This window comes from Nothobranchius furzeri, chromosome 17, assembly GCF_043380555.1.
Source record: "Nothobranchius furzeri strain GRZ-AD chromosome 17, NfurGRZ-RIMD1, whole genome shotgun sequence".
In the NCBI taxonomy this organism is placed as follows: domain Eukaryota; kingdom Metazoa; phylum Chordata; class Actinopteri; order Cyprinodontiformes; family Nothobranchiidae; genus Nothobranchius; species Nothobranchius furzeri.
Window position 1 is genome coordinate 47849717 of NC_091757.1, and position 17957 is coordinate 47867673.

At 40.8% G+C, this 17957-nt stretch overlaps 1 protein-coding gene across 2 annotated transcripts in view; it reads left to right on the plus strand.

Moving 5' to 3' along the window:
* The window catches only part of LOC107394017 (netrin receptor UNC5C), a 312247-nt gene that overhangs the window by 246718 nt on the left and 47572 nt on the right, over positions 1-17957 (plus strand). For both annotated transcript variants that reach the window (XM_054731499.2, XM_054731500.2), the window contains one exon: positions 12908-13099. In XM_054731499.2, coding sequence (XP_054587474.2) covers positions 12908-13099 — 192 coding nt within the window. The remainder of the gene's footprint in view (positions 1-12907; positions 13100-17957) is intronic.

Consider the following 17957-nt stretch of genomic DNA (forward strand, 5'->3'; position numbering starts at 1 on the left):
TTGTTATCACTGTCATGTCCACGGTGCAAAGGGGTGGGGTATTTATAAAGGTGCCGAACACTAGTTTAATCAATACATTTGAAGTGGTTTCTAGTAGGAATACATGTTTAGTACATCATTCTCCGGGGAAGAAAACCACAGGTTAACCATTTTCAGGAACTAGAAGTGAACCACAACACTGCTGAGAGTCAGACAGCAGGATTTGGACTCTTATTGATGCTGCATAACAGCAACGTTACTCTACCACTGACTGTTTTGCAACATTGGTGTTTTATCTCCACAAATAACTCAAGCCTGAAGTAGCTCTGCTATGTGGTGGAGTAGCTAATGCTAACTGTTTGCTTCTTGTAGTTGAGCTGTTCTTTGCTGTTTCCTGGATGCCAAACCCACAACAGCCTTTGGCCATATCCCAAAACTCACATTTCCATACTTGCACCCTTGCATGATCCCGCCTAGGGGGGCGAGTGTGTGCCCAATTTTTAAGTGCGGAAGTTGATCATACCTCTTTTGCACCCTCGATTTGCGAATTTAAAAATATATTTTTTTCCAGTGTTCCACATCTTTAATGAGCTGTGTTGATCATTTATCTGGGGCAAATGTTTTCCAGATCCTAAGCAATGTCTTACGTGGTACATTTCTTTGCTTTGTTTTCAAAAGCAAGGTCTCAGCTTTTAAAGCAAAGTTAAACTCAAGGTAAAGACCCTAAACCTATCTACAATCTGCAGCAGCCCCCCTCGATTTGTTTGATTATGCACAAGCCTGCAACCAGTTTAAGTACTCCAATTACACAGGTTGAGCTAGCAGATTAATTTAGATCAGCAGACAGATATTTTCAGTGAAAATGCATTACACAATAGCCGTGCTTTGGTTAGAATTAATCGACACTCTGTAGCTGGCCACAATGAAGTATTGAACCAAAGCATTGCATGATTAAAGTTCAGGTTTTGCCTATGATATAAATTTGTAGGTTTTCTCTTGATTTGTTTTATTTCTCCACTGTTTGAATTTACACGAAAGTAAAAACTCTTTTTGTCCCTCAAATAATTTCCAAATGTCACACAAATCACATGTGGAGTTGACATTTGGTGTTTCTTCTTCTTTGGTGTAGTCTTACTGTGTCTAGTTTCTAACTCCCATTTTTTGGTTCTTTTTTAAAACACAGGAAATGTTTCTCTTTACCTTGCAAACGTTTTGTTTGCTGAATGCAAAACATCCTCAGAGCTGACGCTGATGGTGGCGTCACTTCCTACTCCGTTTATCCGTGGGCAGCAGAGGACGTTGTCGCCCACTGCTGCCCGCTCGCCCCTCTCCGATGATGCAGTCCCATGCACGATCCAACGAGTAAACTCCATCGTCTCTGTTCATGGTCCCACATTCATGTCTCCTTATCTTGATAGCTTCTTTTATCCATCTTTTGTATTTCTGTTGCTCCGTGTTTATGATCCGTGTGTTGTCCCATTCCATTATATGGTTTTCTCTTGTGCAGTGATCTGTTACAGCTGACTTCTTTATTGTGCTTTCTGCTTCATGTTTTGCTGCTCTTGTGTGTTTTCGACTTGCCTCTTTCTCACACTCCTTTCTGTGTTCTATTGTTCGTGTGTTGAGTTGGCGCCCGGTTTCTCCTATGTATGTTTTATTGCAGAGTTTGCATGGGATTTCATAAACGACTCCACATTTAAGTCCAGCTGGTATTTTGTCTTTTGGGTGTATGTTTCTAACTGTTGTGTATGGTTTTGTTGGTGTGTTTATGTTGTATTTTTTTATTGTTGCTCCTCTTTTTCCTGTTATGCCTTTGATATATGGTAAAGTTATCACTGGTTTTGGTTCTTGTCTTTCTGGGTTTCTGGTTCTTTGCTTAGGTTGTCCTTTTCTTTCTGTTTGTTGTTTTCCTTTGTTTATTGCCCATGTCGGGTATCCGCAGGTCTTTAAAGCGTGTTGTATGTGTTTGTGCTCTTGCTTACGGTCTCTTTCTTCTGTTACCATGTTTGCTCAGTGATATAATGTTCTGATTACCGACATTTTGTGTATGGTGGGGTGTTCTGATGTAGGGTCTGCCTGGTTATTTTCATATCCATAAATGCTATACTGCCTTCTGTTTCTGACTCATAAGTGAACTTTATGTAGCCTGTGTCGTCAATGTTATTCAAGTGTTGTGTTAGTGTTTCTGTTAGTCCTTTTGGTATGATTTCCAGTATGTCATTCACGTAGCGTTTCCATAGTTTTATTTTGCAGTTTGGGGGAGGGGGGGGGGGCAGTGGATATGGAAGTTTGTTCTAGGTCTTCCATGAAAAACTCGCACAGGGTGGCTGATAACAGGTTACCCATGGCGAAGCCTTCCAGTTGTTTGTTATTGTGTTATCGTATGTGAAGTAACTGGAATTAGCTACCAGTCCTATCAGTTGTGCTGTGAGGTTTGTTCTTTTGTGTAAAGTTTTGTCCTGTCTGATTCTGTTAACTACTATGTCTATGGTTTTTTGGGTTGGTGTTTTTGTGAACAGGGATGTGACGTCATGTGAGATGAGTATGTCGTTATCTTCAATTGTAATCTTTCTTAGTTCTTTTGCCAATTCTATGCTATTTTTGCAATGTTGATCTGCGTTACCTAATAATGGGCTGATAATTTTCAAAACATGAAAAAATTACTGAAGCCACTGCAAGAAGAAGGCTAAATAACAGAAAAAATGTACAAACACTGGATTCCTACAGCAAACATAATACCAAGAGTCTACAGAATTCCAAAAATACACAAACAAAACACCCCACTTAGACCGATAGTGGATAGCATAGGTACACCAACATATAACATGGCAAACGAAATCAGCAAAATCATAAGGAGATAAGGAGACGTGGATGTGGGACTATGAACAGAGACAATGGAGTTTACTCGTTGGATCGTGCATGGGACTGCATCATCGGAGAGGGGAGAGCGGGCAGCAGTGGGCGACAACGTCCTCTGCTGCCCGCGGATAAACGGAGTAGGAAGTAACGCCACCACCAGGGTCAGCTCTGAGGATGTTTTGCATTCAGCAAACAAAACGTTAGCAACATAAAGAGAAACCTTTCCTGTGTTTTAAAAAGAACCAAAAATGGAATTTGGTGTTTCTTATGAAGAAAAAAGGAGGAAGAAGCTTTTGAGGACATTGTCTCCAAATAAACTGAGTCAACTTGATGCATCTTCAAAAATGAATAGAAATGTAAAAATAGCTTCATCGCTAACCATTTCATACAGAATTTGGAAGTTTATTCCTGAAGACTCACACAGCACAACCTCCTGTCTGGTTCTGTTAATTAACTGGATTCTGTCCTTCTTTCCATCTCAGCTGTGAATTGATTCAGCAACAGTTCACTTTCACTATTTGTGACTTTGTTGCAGCTGTGGTTGTTTTTGGAGAGCAGCCAGGCCATTCTGAATCAGCGCCAGAGGAGAATTTGCTTTTACAGTAGTGCTGAATACCTTGTGTTTACAGACTCATTGGCTCTCTTCGAGCTCAGTTTGATCCAGTTATGGTCACTTGTACTTGCTAAAATGTTAACGATTTTCTGCTGCTTTGAATTTTTCATTCGTAAATAAAGTTGCAGGTGTAAAACACATGGTGTGATCTAAACATGGCCTATAGGGCCACACCATGTGCATTAATCCAGTGCTACCATTCTATCAGCCTTGCTTTCAAAATTTTCCTAGCCCTAGTGCACATTAGTGACTCGTGAAATTGCTTTACTTCTTTTAAAATGTCAAACCGTCAACTTGAATTTAGTTTTCGAGACAAGGGGGGTGTTAAAAGGGTCCGGTCAGTTTTTAAAGCAGACAACTTCAGACACTCCCGAATGACAGTGGAAGACTGTGAATGTATGATGAGGAATAAAAATCAAGAAGTAAGAGCTCCGAAAAGCTGAAAGTGGGAAAGCTTTTGGTCAAACTCCTGACCTGACAATAATGTTCTCACCTTTGTGACGTTGTGAGGGCTTTTCCATTCAGAGCTGGTTGTTGCAGCGGCCCATGAAACTCCATGGAAGTTGTCAGTACAAGACACGATTCCCCAGCAAGATAATTATGCAGATTTTGACCTGATTCTTAGAGTAGAAATCTAGTCTAAATGTAGGAGTAGGAAAAGGTCCAGCCAACCTCCTTTTTAGCCAGTTTACCAAGTATATGCAGATCCAATCACAGCACTCTGTTTGCAGAGAGACGTTTGGCACCATATCACTACTAAGGCAGAGCTTTATTTATTTTTTACCATAAGCTAAGATGGGGAAAAAAAACTACAAAGATGGCACCAGCTCAGGAATGGCACTTAATTGAAATGGCTTTGGCGTCAACTTTGGATAATTTTGACTTGGTACATGAACCGGTAGAGACACTTTAGTCGATTCCGCCCTTACAACTGAACACTTTCTATGAGTCATGGCTTTCTACATCACTTGATCACATAGGTCCACCATGAAGGACAGCAACAATGAATTATGAGGGTGCTGGACTGAGAGCAAAAATGGCGACTGAGGTTGTTGTTTTTATTTTTTTGCCAGTTTTGCCTGGTTTCTTCTAGTTCAAGCCCAGTTCACTTGCGGGGAGATTTAACACTCCTAAGACACATCTGAGTCAGTACGCGGGGCTGGGTGGGTTCAGTCCGGGCTCATACGGGTGGTTTTTGTTCACATTATGGTTCCCACGGACTTATCAGGAATACGACAATCCCCGAGCATGTGGGTGGCGCAAAAGACATGAGAAAAAGTCTGCTGTGTCCTCCTTAATGAGGTAAACAAAGGTGGGTGTGAGCTGTGTTGCATTTGGAGACTCTGAGACACATTATCTTAATTTGCTCCATGTTTTCTTACTGATCCTGCTGTTCTTGACCTCATAACACTCTGTCCTCCGCTGTTGCGGCTGAAGCTGTGGTGTTCACGGTCATTATTCCTCCCTGCTCTCCCCTCTCTTCCCACTGAGCAGCAGTCTGCCATCGCGCTGGAGCGGGAGCTCTGTGCTACAGACAGAGAGATGTTTACTCCACCACATCTAAAATGATAATGAATCATGCATGCGGGAAGCCCCGCTGGCTGATTCTACTCGCCAATCATGGGCAGTAGGCATTAATTTAAGCTGGCCAATCAGGCCGTTAGGTCACCTCAGTCCCAGTTGGTCCACCGAAGGAAACGTCTGAAAAAGAATCAGCTTAGAATGGAAAGCGTACAAATGTATTGTCTTGGCCAAGTATTGCAGCATGTATGGTGTGCCCCATGAACAAACAAATGTGCTGCCTGTGGAATGGGACTGCAGCCAATCAGAAAGCAGAGTCATGGAAGCACTCTACATGTAGCAAGAGGACCACTTGTCGTCTTTATCATTCGCTTTCTATCATGCTTGAACCATTTGGTTATGAATCAGCCAACATTCAGTATAGTTTGGTTGCAGTCTCTATAGCAAGAGGCAGCCAAAATGCACAATTGGTTTAACAATTGTTGTTGCCTTTTCCCCCAGCTGAGTTGGACTGTAACGTTATTTTGCACTCTTCAGGCTAGAATGCTTTCTATGTCTTTGGCCAATTAAAAAAAATGTCACCACCAAATATTAGGGGGGTTTACTTACAAATGAAGCACAAATGTGAAAGCATTTTCACCGAACTGGTTTCTACTCTTGTCTCTATTCGGCCTTGATAGTTCCTTTGGGTGGATGTGTCTGGCAGCTATGCATTATGGGTGTTTGCATGTTTATGCCAAACAGGATCAAAAAGGCAGCTATACGTTTCCTGATTCTACTCGGCTTCGCTTTGGATGCAAATCAGAGAAAATAGAGATGAGCTAATCTGAGTTATCCCTTGTTTCCCCCTAATTTAAACCCTGCCTGTGAAAGATTGGGTGGACTCTAAGAATGACAAAAAGCTCAGCCAATCAATACACAGTGATTCTTACTAAGAGAGTGTGAGATGGATTTCTCTTCTGCTAACAGTGTGAAAACAACAGTATGTAAAACAGAGTACCTCAGTTTTTTTACTAAGTCCTCCACCTCCAGGTATATGTGTACATAAATAAATGAAGATACATTATGTTCTTTATTTCACATATTTCTATGCAAGATAGAATGAGCTTAAAAGCTCTTCAGACAGAGAAATCCCAAAACACAGGAAGTCTTAGAACAATAAAAAAATAAAACATGTTATATATAATTAAGCTCTATATACATGTGAAACAAAATAAACTAGAAAAAAAAGTATTGCTTAAAGGTGCAATATGTAACAATGGAGTAAGAATGACTTCCTGTGATCAAATTTGGGCACTGCAATCCATTTTTATGAACAAAAGGTGACTTTCTCACTACAGTTTTGTGAGTTTTATGGCTGTTGCCAGTTACGGATCAGCCCTAGAAGATTCTAGATGACAAGCAAAGGCGAGTCATACACAATAAGTTAATAAATGCATTGCCATTTTTGATGTTAGCAATCTTGAGTGATCTGGGGTTTTACTGTGGGGAGCACTAACTACACTTACTACGGTAATATGCCTTATGCCTGCGGTATTAGAGGAGTTTGCCGTCTTGCTGTTATAGTTCTGAACTATCAATCAATCAGTCAATCAATCAATCAATCATTTTATTTATAAAGCCCATTCCCACCCTCAATCAAGGGGGCCCAAGTTTCTGAACATAGTGCAAAGAAGCAGCACAATAAAAAAGCTGTATAATACAATACAGAGATAAAAACACGTAAAAACAAAAAAAGAGCTAAAAAAAACAAAGATTGTGATCAAAAACCTTAAAATGTGAATAAAAACAACTAAGAGACATATCTAAAATACAGCTTAAGCCTTGCTTTAAAAGTGGGCAGCGATGTGGGCGGCTTGATTTCTTGTGGGAGCTGGTTCCAAAGCCGAGGTCCCAGAACTGCAAAGGCACGATCACCCCTAGATTTACGCTTTGATCGCGGTGCCACCAAAAGGTCACTCTGACCCAAATGTAGCGATCTTGCAGGGACATAATGGCTCAGCATGCAGGCTAAATATGGTGGCGCTGATCCAGACAGGGATTGAAAAACAAGGACCAGGAATTTGAACAAGATGCAACTCTTCACCGGTAGCCAGTCCAAAGCTGTCAGGAGGGGAGTGACATGCTCCCACTTACGTGGTCCATACAGAAATCTGGCAACAGCGTTTTGGACCAGCTGGAGCCGAGTCATTAAGAACTGGCTCAAGCCAGCATAGAGGGAGTTGCTGTACTCTAGTCTAGAGATGATAAAAGCATTGGCTACAGATTTCAACTCTTGTTTTGTTAAGATCGACTTAATATTAGATAAGCGCCTTAACTGATAAAAACACGAACAAACAACAGAGTTCACCTGACTATCAAATCATAGACCAGAGTCTCTTTTAACTACCGGTACTCATTAAAAAAGGGAACTAGACAGTTTTTGCTTGCTTTTAGCACCCCCTAGTGTCTGTCTGTGGAACCAAGGGTTTTCTCCATTTGTTCTTATTTTTCATTAAAGCAATCAGTTTTAAATTACTTTTATTTTTTACCAAGTTTAAACAAAAACCAGAGTGAAAACAAACTATTGTTTTGTGTTTTGCAATGGCTATTCACACAGAGGTCCAAATACGTTATTCATTCATCTGGGTTTGGTCAAAAACACCATTTTCAGCCCCAGTTCATTTTCTTCCTGCCAGAAACATAAAACCTTTCTATCAAGAAGCCCACTGAATCCTTGAGATTAAACCAGTTAAAAAAAATTTGGTGCTCATCAAAAAGAAAAATATTTGTTTCGCTCGTTTTGCAGCTCAATTAAATAGAAAGGAGAACATTATGATTTAGCTCATAAAATCACATGTAATTAAATATCTATTATATTCTACGGATTATTTCTAACAACCATTTCACTTCAGTCTGTAATTTGGTTTGATTCTCAGTTGCGTAACCATAATTATTTTTGCGGTACAGCCATTTTGCTGTGGCACCTCATATCAAAGATCAATATAAATAAATGATCCATGCAATATTGGTTTTGGCTGAGCAGTATTTATAAATCACATGTCTTAAAGCAAATGTAAAAAAAGAAATAAAGTAGGGAATTTTAAAGCAACAAAAAGAAAATCATCGGATGTCCGGCAATTGTATGTAGGTTATCCATGCATGTAGATGCTCTAATGAGATGTGTGTGTGTGTGTGTGTGTGTGTGTGTGTGTGTGTGTGTGTGTGTGTGTGTGTGTGTGTGTGTGTGTGTGTGTGTGTGTGTGTGTGTGTGTGTGTGTGTGTGTGTGTGTGTGTGTGTGTGTACTCACCTACACATCAAAGTGAGGACCAACGACAAGCTTTTTACCTGCAAACCGAGGACATTAGTAGCAAAGTGAGGACATTTCGCTGGTCCTCACTTTGGGGCAATGTTACAGAGCTTTACTTGTTTTAGAGGTATGGTGTGAGTTAATGTTCAGTTAAGGTTAGGGTTAGGAAAAGATTAGTTAGTGTCAGGCAAAATCTAGTCACTCTGAATGGAAGTCAATAATAGTTCTCACAACGAATGCCAGATGAAAATGTGTGTGTGTGTGTGTGTGTGTGTGTGTGTGTGTGTGTGTACTTGTCTTTGTAGGTTTAAGTGGACACAGTTTAACTTTACATGTATCGTGTGGGCATTTTTGCATTGTGGGGACATTTTGCTGGTCCACACAATGTGAAGCACCCTAAAACTTAGAGGTATGGTGTTCATTAACTTTTAGCTTAGGTTCGTTTAGGTTAGGGAAAGGAATAGAACCCCATTGGTTATGGTTAGGACTAGGGTATGGGTTAGGTATCGTGGAGTCCCTAAAATTAATGGAAGTCAATGGAGATCCACGCAAACATATAAATGCAAGTGTGTGTGTGTGTGTGTGTGTGTGTGTGTGTGTGTGTGTGTGTTTATCTACACACAAAACAGATGGTGAACAGGGGGAGTCTGCAAGAATATTGTGACTTATGAAGTGAGAGAAGACACTTGGGGAGTTAACTGATAGACAATAAAGAAAAACTTTAAAGTTCTGTTATATAATACAAGTTACAGTTAGTGCACACACACACACACACACACACACACACACACACACACACACACACACACACACACACACACACAGTTTTGTAAACACAGCATGGTGTAGCCTAGTTAGCAGATACAGAAGTCCTAAAATCCACTCAAATGAAATGAGAAGGACAAACAAAGCTGATTTTAAAGTTGAGCGTCTTGTAGCTCAATGACATCACACTGGCTCTGAACTTATAGACCTTCAAGTAAAAATGGAACCTCAGATGCCCTAAATAGATCATGATTAAGATCAGGGTGCGTATGATGATTATTCTCTTATTTTCCCTGCTGCCTAAACAAAAGAGACTATGAAAACAGGACAACTTGATGCATTTAGCTGAAGTTGAATCCAAAAATTTACAGGAAGTAATACTGACGGAAAATGGATGTGACTGAGCTTATCTAAGTAAAAATGTTCAAACTTCAGTCTGTCAGATGTTGGCCAGCAGTGTGAGCTGCCATAAGATGCTACGCTGTCTTAAAATGAACTTGGTGAACAAAGATCAAGGGTCTTAAACGTGAATCACGCGTATGTGTCATTTCCACTGTCGCAGAAGGGTTTGTGACTCACTCTGAAAGTTTGGTTAAGAGCATCCGTTCTGAAATCGAAAACTCCAGAAGAGAGGACTTCTCAAGTATTTACATATGAAAGTAGTTGCAGTCTCCCATTTACACATATTAGCTCAACACCCAGTGATGCCGCCTTAATACATAATAACAATACCAAGTGTTATGTTTCATCATTCAACCGATTTACCTGCTAGTCTGCAGTTGGTTAGGTGATAAAGGATGACATAAGAAAAATGTCACTTATAAAGTCGATTTTCCACAAACTTAAAAAGTAAACTTGGCTCTGCTCTGAAGAAGGCTACAGTGATAACGTAGGCATAAACAAGGTAAAAAAAAAACACTTTAACTGTGCTAAAAAAGAACCGTAATTCATTTATTTTTATTTCCTCCAACGTCAAAAGACAGACAATGTAAATAATAGTATTTTTATCCACCATAAATCTACTTTTTTATTTTTGCATTTAATCTAAGTCAGTTGCTGAGAAAGTCGTGCTTTGAGTGTTCTCGTTTCACATCATCTACATGGGTTTTACAGCACTGTGGCATTTAGGAAATGTCAGAATTTTACAATTATTCAGACAAAGCACCCAGAGAGATTAGGCTCATCACCGTCTCAGATTTGACTTAACCTGTCCCTGATGAGCAGAGCACATGAAGGCAATGCATTACCCACACACACACACACACACACGCTCACAGCTCCCTCAAGTGGTAAACAAGTAAGCGTCTATTCGACGGACCTCCCTTCCGTATTTGTGTGTCAACCCAGTGCATATGTGAACGTGCATCAAAGGGTTTCTCTCATGCATAATCAAGTTCATGCTTTCTGAACTTGTTCTGGTTCGACAACAACAATCCTGCTGCAAATGGCTCGGGTTGTTTGTTGCTAAAAGCCTTTTATCTGCTCCTCAACCTTAAGGGTGGATTAAAAGAATTCCTCAACATTCGTGTCTTCCTAATAGCGGACTGCAAATCCCCTCCTCCTAGCTGCTGAGGACAGGATTATACCACCGGTCCCCTTTTTGTGTAAAACTCCAAAAACTTTAACAGGTCCTTTTATGTTCAAAATGTAGAATTTCAGTTTCTTTTCATCTCATTTTGCTTTTTCACCTCTATTCTTTTGTAACTGCCCAGAATTCATTCACCACCCATCTACCAACTTCTTTTCTTTCTCTCCTCTCCTTATTCATTGTCTTCTTTAGATTCCTCTCAGTCTTTTCCTCTTATTACTTTCACATCTTTATCCTCAGCTCTCATGGCCGAGCTCCTGTAATCCTTTCCTCGCTCCTTCTTATTTTCATACATAAGTATGCCTTCATCTTTTTTTTAACCCGCGTGATTCAAAAGTTTAAATTTCAGTTCTCTTCTTGTGCGATAAATTATGAGAGCCGGATGACGTTTCTGCCGTTGTTCACGGAGAAACAACATTAAAGTCTTCGCCAAATTGAAAAAGGATGCTGGGACCTCTGTAAAATAATTAACGACCTTATTAAGTTTTAAGAGTTGGAGCCGTTAGTATTTTTTATGAAAGGTTCCTTTATCTCTCTGCATCTCTGTCCAGACAAATTAACATATAAAAGAAGCCAGAAGGTGGTTTTAAATTCTAATCTAAAATGAACCTATAGAGGTTGTTCTTTGTGTCTGAATGATGAGCTGAAGGGAGACGGGAAATGTGTTGAAGACATTTTTTTTTATAAATATGCCTCAGAGACATCAAAAAGTCTTACTCTGCTCTCTGCTACAGCAATGTTAATCCACAGGAATTATCATTATTCTAGGCTTTTACTCTAGAAGGGATGCTTTCCCTCTTGCCTGTAAGGAAATTAGGGCTGCAACTAACGATTATTTTCATAATCGATTAATCTGTCGATTATTTTTTCGATTAATCGATTAATCGGTTTGTTATTGTTTAGCTATTTAACCTATACAAGTGATGAATACATTTCAGTTAAGAAAAAGAAAAACATAAGAGAATTGTGCAGTTGACTGCAATCTATTTTATTGCACATGAACACAGTCAGCGGTGTAAAATGAGCTAAACAGTGCAAAATATCAGTCCAGAATAATTTTGGGCATCAAAATATAAGAGGCAAATTGCATAAAAAATAATGCAGAATCTAGAATAAAGTTTGTAAGCGGTATTCATTGCTGGGGGGTGAGTGTCTTGTTCCCCATGTAGTTGTCCATCGTTGCTCGTTTTTTTCTGCATAAGAAACACAAATAGACTGAAATAAGTACACATATAAAATAAAGCAGCACACACACTACAACACTTAATCAATATTACATTATTTGAATTAATTAACAATATACAGTGATCATTTATTTTGATAAAAATGTGTTGTGAGGCGTTTTACAGCGTTAGACAGTAAAACAGCCTTTTAATAGGAAAAAAAAGGACTTTCTGAATTTCTCCTGTATTTAAAAATTGAAAGTGTACAACTATGCCACGTTATATTCACCTGGACACAGCTCGTCTCTATATTTTTCTCCGCTGAGTTGTCCTTTTTTGAATGAGGAGCATGGGTTTGTGCCGTTTTTCTCTTAACGAGAACATTCTTATAAACAGACGTGCTAAATTTGGCAAGCGCATGATACACAACACGGAGGAGATTCACGATTGCATCTAGTCAATCAGAAGTAGAACGCCGTAGACTGACGCGGCAAAAAAAACCTGTTTAACATTCACTATAACGAACTCGGCTCCCAAATTTGATCTGTGTTAGCTTGTTTATTTTCTGTTACTTACCGGATTCACCGGACTTTCCTCTGCTGCATCAGCTCCCACATGTTTTCGTCTCAAATGTTCACATAGGGACGTCGTGCTTCCGTCGTGCCATGGTTTTTGCATATTTTGCAGGTCACCCGTCTTTTAAAAGCATCTAGAGTGAAATGCTCCAGTACTCATGAGGTTTTTGTCCAGGGTTTCTCTTGTTTTGTCGCTTCTATTTTTCTTCCGTATTTCTTCTTGATCCGCCATCTCTCACAGCAAGATGAGCGTCAGTAACGTGATACGTCATGAAAACCGAGGGCACTTATTGGCTCATTTCTTCTTCTACGGCTCCACTGGTAGATCAGTGGCTCATTACTGCCACCCACTGGCGGCAAATTTAACAGATTGTAACCGATGTCAGATTGTGGTAAAAAATAGACTTTATGCGGTAAAATATGATTATTAAACAACTAATCGATGACTAAAAAAGTTGTTAACTATTTTAATAATCGATTATAATCGATTAAATCGATTAGTTGTTTCAGCTCTAAAGGAAATCACAACACTTGTGTTCTTCTGTCTCCTCCAGCTGCTCCGAGTACAGATGATGTGGCGCTCTACGTGGGCATCGTCATCGCAGTGATTATGTGCCTGTTCATCTCTGCCATTGTGGCGCTGTTTGTGTATCGCAAGACTCACCGGGACTTTGACTCGGACATCATTGACACCTCTGCACTAAATGGAGGCTTCCAGTCGGTTAACATCAAAACAGCCAGATCAGGTAATGACGGGGTCCAGATGGGACGTTTGAGCAACAATTAACTGGGAATGTAGAAATTTCATAAATATAATGAGCTGTTATTTGTGTTTCGTTGTGGTTAAGAGACTGATTTATTAAAATGAAAACTGCTGGTATCTGCTTAGAGATAACAGCATATTACGGACACTTGGGGGGGGGGGGGGGGGGGGGGGGATAATTTTGCTTTCAAGTTTCTCGACTAAATTTAAAATGTTCCATAAGTAAAAACTGCTTGATTACTCAAAATGTCAGAAATAAAGCTGTGAGTTATTTCAACAATACACTGCAAAAACAGCACTAGGATGATGATCAAATGTTCTTGTTTTAAGTTAAAAAAAAATCTACCGATGAGGTAAGCAAGAGTTGCTTGGCTAAAATTCTTAAAACTAGCAAAATCATCTAACAGCTGTTAGAAGGCCCTTAAAAGTGTTATGAGTGCTTGATTAAAGCTGTTACAGTGTGTCTGCAAACAAGCTAGGTTTTGAACACAAACACCGTCATGGAACACTCGCTCCTCCCCTCGGGTGTCGTCACCGAGATGCTTCTGCTGGAACTGGAAACCTGTTTTGCCAGAGGAAACGAGAGAGCGCTAAACACCAGTCGCCATTTTCCAGGTCTAAAACAAGTCCCCATATTTCGGGTCTGGATTTGAAGAAAAACAGGAAGTGACTAAATTTGTAGTTCCACCATCATCCACTAGGGCAGTGGTCCGCAAATGGTGGCCCGCGGGACACGTCCGGCCTGCGAACCCTCTCTTTGTGGCCCCCAAACCCCGCGCGCACCCCCCACCCCCACCCCCGACGGCCGACCGGGAGGTTTAGGATAGAGCTGAGGAAAATAATCAAATAATCAATGCATGAGATGCAGGCATAAACGATTCTGCATCATAGAAGAGTAGCCACGATCAATTATAGTGGAATGTAGTTTTGTTATTTTAACGGCAGCACAAGCGCAGCATCCAACTCTAGTCAGAGCGGTGTTCTCCACATTTACCGGGTAGGAAACTTTGGTCCGCCTTTATGTGGTGCTGCAGGGCTGAGCGCTGGAGTTATAACCTGAGACCAAACCCGAACTGAATCAGCCCGACCGGTTCTGTTGGATGTGGGCCTTAAATTATGTTAATTGAGTGGGTTGTCGCACGGCGCGCTCCGCTTGCTCGATCAGCGAGTGAGACAGAGAGAGCGGGAGATTGTCTGCTCACACAAGAGAGAGGATCGGAGGACGCTCCTCCAAACACGCATTGTTTTCATAATTTCATTATTATTTCTCCTGGAAGCGCTCAGTCAGACCGAGTGCTGTGATGTCGGGAGGTCCGGTCTTGGGGAGGGAGCGGGGTCAGTGACGGCGGCTGCAGCGTAACCTGTCTCTTATTTAGGGACACGGAGAAGTTCTTGTTCCACTTTATTCTTTTGTTTCATGATGATAAACTGATGTTAAATTGAGTTTAAAGAGAAACTGGGAGGAAGCTTTGGTTAATTTTAAGTTACATGAGATCTTCTCTCCTATCTGCTCCTCCAGAGACAGCATGGGCATGAGGGTTACATGGTGAGGGTCACACAGGACAGGTTAGTGCAGTCACACAGCCGAGCTGGAGGGGGGCATGTGCTGTTCTTCTTTATATTGCAAGCTTGTGTGTTCCGCATTACACCCAGCGATCCAAACAGCAGGAGCACCCCATTCCCATTCCTGGTTCCAAAACATGTTTTAGGTTTAATAGATCTAGTTTACACTCATGGCAACTCTGAGGGGGGTGAACTTTTTTGTCACTCTTCTGTTTAAGTGTATTAAATGCCTGAATAATTAATGAGCATCAGACCCACGTGACCGCAGAGCTAGCTCCGGGGAAAGGCCTGAGCCTGTGACTCGGCCTCGCCTGGAAACTGTTCCGCCATTTTCAGTCTCTCAACTTAGATCATTAGTTGTGCCGTTTGTGCGTTCTTTTTTGGATATTTTTTGTGCAATTGTTGGGCACAATGACTTGCTGTGAAATTAATTGCACTAATAGAGCGTCCAAGGAGTCTCCACTTCATTTTTTTCGGTAAGTAAATTTATATTTATGTATTTTAGGTCACTCCCGTTCTTGCGCTAGCTGAGCTTATCAAAGTAGCTCGCTAACTACCATTTTAACATGTACTGTTTAACCATGAAATTCAAATGTAATATGGTAAAACCCAGTGCATTTAACATAATGCTGCGTTTTTGAAAATGGGTTGAAATATAACATGCTGGTGGAGCTGGGTTCTGACTACTGGTATGGTCTCCCTGCCCTCAGCAGCAGCTCGGAGCATCTCTGATCGCAGCGGTGCGAGCTGCCGGCTTGTGTAGCTATCGGATGGAATCCTCTGGGTTCCACCCGGTTCTCCCCAGCGGTCAGCCCGGCATATCTCTGACTCGAAAGCTCCGGTGTTGTGCACAGTTAACTCCGGTTGTAGCTAGGTAGCTACCTCCGTTAGCTTAGCTCCCACCTCTGCGTTAGCTTTGGGTTAGCTTGTAGCTACTTCGCTTCAGTTCGACGGGTGTCGTCATTTGATCCCAGCCTTACAGCCCCACCCTCAGCTCCACCTTTTATGGAATTGTCTGGGCTTGACGAGACGTGTGACACAATCAAAATGGCGGTGGTGGCCACCTCCCATTTCAGATTAAAACCTTATAATACAAGCCTATGGACAGGAATGGACAGGAATTTTCCAGTATACATATATATATATATATATATATATATATATATGTCAATGGTCTAAATGCCTTTTGTTTTCTGTGACTTCAAATGATGTTTTTCTTTTTATATAACTGCAATAGCGTGTCTTATGAACCCGCCATGCCAGGATGGCATTGCGCGAATTTTGCGGCACTAGTTCCGCCTTGCTTGGTAGTAATATTGCGGTAATGGTCTGACTTATGAACAGCTCTTACGCCATGGCGCAACAGAGGGAGGTATCATGGTGACATGGGGAGTTAATGCTGAGCTCCGGCCAGTAAATATATTGAAAATGAAAGTAAACACAGGCAATAACTTTTGCTTTTTGAACTAAATCAGCTGAGACGGCAAACTGGAGCGCTGCAGCGCTCCATGAGCATCTCTCTGTTAGAACTGAGGCTCAGATCATCAGACTGCACAGGGACAGACACCTTTAAGAGTGGCTTGTTAAAAATGATTAACCATACTTAATCGTGGCTTCAATCGCAATAAAAAGCAAGTTATGTCCAAGATAAACGGAAGTCCACGGCATCGCAGAGAGCGCCCCCACACTCCCTTTACACCGCCATAGCCTAATCTTTTATAAAAAGGACACGATTGCTCCACATTGCCGCCAGAGACTGACCACTCATAAATGACCTAAGGCTACCTGATGCCTCCACGGTGTTGCGGCAAATTGACAGCATTGTTTTGTAAAAAGGGCTATTGAGAGAAGAACCTCTCACACCAGTGATGTTCTGTTGCTAAATACATGAGTACGTAATAAATGGATGACCCAGGGAAGTGCATAAATGTTGCAGTTCAGCAAGACAGACAACCAGATGGTCTAATGGTGTTTTTTTTGTCCAAAACTTGTTATTGGTGGAGGTTTAGACTAATTTGAGAGAACCACTTTATCCCTTTTTAAAACTCATTAACTACCAGCCATTTTCTGAACAGAAAGCCCCTGACTGCCAGCATTTTTGAGCATTTTTACTGTTTTGAAAAGTCACAGAATATTGTGCTCTATAAACATGTAAACACCAAAACTACCAAAGGAGAGTGGACTCGCTTTTTACGTTCTTTCACAGTCCGTTGTCGAAACGTGAGCTGCAGAAGTTTTTCTGTTTTGCAAAATAATTTTTTAAAGTGTAGCCCATATTCATTATTTCCATGTGATTTCTACTTTATTCTGGAGATTTAGACTTTTAGGTCCACATGTTCCATTAAATGTTCTATATCATGCTATTTTAAACCTTTGAGAACAAAGGTAGGCACAGTACATGATTAAATATTTCCGTTTACACTATTGAGAGGTTATTTTTCCTAAATATGAGTCAGCCTGAGTTTATACCTGGAAATAAAACACTTTGTTTTAGTGGAACTCCACCCACACCCACTTTGACATATTGTGCCTACAACAGCGTGTTAGGCAAATCCATTGCTGTAATGGCTATAATAATCTAGTGGTTAAGGCATCTACTTGCCATCTTAGTTTTTCCATGTGCTGACGTGGATTCGAATCCCTGTGGTGTCTGCAGTAATTTATTTAGCCAGCTGAAGCAGATTTCATGTTTCAATATTTTCATTTTATTCATTAATTTCTGCAAAAATATTTTCTGTCCCTAAATGTCTTTGAATTTGGTTATTTCCAGGCAGCATTTTAGCTGATTTACGAAGCTCACCTCACATGGACTCACACTGGCTAAATAAACAAAGAAAGTAAATAAGTCCTTATATTTTAAACAGTTTACAATTAAAGGGTTGTAAACATAATACTGGTAAGTTTTACAGCTCAGGCTGGGATGTTAACGTACGCCAAACTGCCAGCCTACTGGACCACCAAGTCTGCATAACACTGGTCACCTAAACCACATATCCTATGCTGGCCAGGGGAGAATAGCTTCCAGAAGAGAAGCAGGGTCTGATGATCGAGATTAGTTTCCTTTGACGCGCTACAAGATTTTCAAAGTAAAACTCAAAAGTTGCTGCTTGAACAGGGAAATGCATGAATGCAGCTAAACTTGGGTTTGGGGTTTGTGGATAAGAATAGCACACGGTAAGAAGCTTCAAAAATGGATTTTCCATGATATGGCCTCTTCAGTTCCAAACAGGGGAAACAAAAAAGGAAAGAACCAAACTTCTATCTTTAGAATGGATTTA